The sequence below is a fragment of the Echinops telfairi genome, unplaced genomic scaffold, assembly GCF_000313985.2.
Source record: "Echinops telfairi isolate 266 unplaced genomic scaffold, ASM31398v2 ScPeMD7_36;HRSCAF=134, whole genome shotgun sequence".
Classification (NCBI taxonomy): Eukaryota; Metazoa; Chordata; class Mammalia; order Afrosoricida; family Tenrecidae; genus Echinops; species Echinops telfairi.
In genome coordinates this window covers 1,548,308-1,549,571 of record NW_022103934.1, presented here as the reverse complement: position 1 = coordinate 1,549,571, position 1,264 = coordinate 1,548,308, and the positions used below count along the sequence as shown (strand labels likewise).

The window sequence follows — 1,264 nt, the reverse complement described above, 5'->3', positions numbered from 1 at the left end:
CAATTGTCTGTCTCTGTCAGTCTCCCCTTTGGCCAGTGCTTGCAGCTCAAGTGCGTGTGTGTCTGTACACCGTGCACGTGGCTGGTGGGCAAGCCGTTTCCCTGGACTCGACTTTGTGGTCAAGCTGCCTGTTAGTGACTACTTGGGCCCCTCTCGCAGAGCCCCAGGGAGCACACACCTGCCCTGTGTGCCTGGGCTGGAGAACAGGAAGGTGGGGGACCCAGGTGGGGTGCCCAAATCAGACTGCCCTTCCTCTCAGAGATGCTTAACTCTTTATTGTCACTATTGTTCCAGCAACCATTGCTGCTACTTCGAGCATTTCTGGAGGTGGGGTTCAGCCCACAATGATTGGAGCAGGGATTGAGGAGGGGTTTCACGTTCCCCGGGGACAGAGGCCTCCGTCCTTTCTTCTCCCTGAGGGGTTCTGGGGCCTGGGGCCAGAATCTTCCATTTAGGCTTCCTGGGTCTGGAGGAGCAGAGAGGAAGCCAGCCGATCAGAACTGTTGCCCGGTCCTTGTCCCCTCTCCATTTTAGAAACGGCCCTCAGGACACCCAGGCGCTTTCCCTGCCCCTCCCGGGGAAGCAGAAATAGAAGCTGGGCCGGGTGGACAAGGTCTCACCCTCCCTGAGGTGGGCCTTGGTGGGAGCCCAAGGACACCCCACATCTTCCACAGAGCCTCTTGGGCTGCACACTCTTCCTGGGCACCAACCAGCAGGTGAAGCACCGGGTACCATACTTCTTGTACCTGAGGGGGAGGATGGGAACAAGAAACTACCATTCAGGATGCAGCGGGGCCCCAGAAACCACCACGAGGAAGCCACTTTTCACCTAGAGGTGGGTGTTTCCCTTCCCGCTGTCTCATGCTGGCTAAGTAGGAGGTGGGGGGTGGGGGTGGGGACCTCCCGCCTCCAATCTGAGGACCTGATACCACAGGCATTGCAGAGAGGGGTCCCATCCTCGGCATCTCTCCAGAGCGGGGTCCTCTGGGTCTTACAGGAAGCACAGCGCCTGGGCCCTGAAGGGACAGAGGCCAAAGGTCAAATGTGAGGGGATACAGGAAGCCAGTGGTGGAAACAGCTTGGGGGGCGGGGTTCAGCTCTGGGCCAGCCCTGGATCCCCAGCAGAGGAAAAGCCAGGCAAGGAGACAGATGGCAAAGCCTCTCAGCAGAGGAAGCTGGGGGCGGGGTGACTCAGTGGGGGGGAAGGGGGTGCTAGGACACCTCCGGGGTGGTCTAAATGGAGAAGCGGGATTGGTTAGCAAGG

General features: G+C 59.6%; 1 protein-coding gene across 1 annotated transcript in view; it reads right to left on the bottom strand.

The window, feature by feature from the left end:
- Window positions 1-255: 255 nt before the first annotated feature.
- Window positions 256-1,264, bottom strand: part of ZGLP1 (zinc finger GATA like protein 1) — a 3,359-nt gene continuing 2,350 nt past the window's right edge. The window contains exons 2-4 of the mRNA XM_013008366.2: window positions 923-1,009; window positions 621-746; window positions 256-466 (exon numbers count right to left, since the gene is read on the bottom strand). Of these exons, the coding sequence (XP_012863820.2) occupies window positions 307-466; window positions 621-746; window positions 923-1,009 (373 nt within the window). The 3' untranslated portion in view covers window positions 256-306. The remainder of the gene's footprint in view (window positions 467-620; window positions 747-922; window positions 1,010-1,264) is intronic.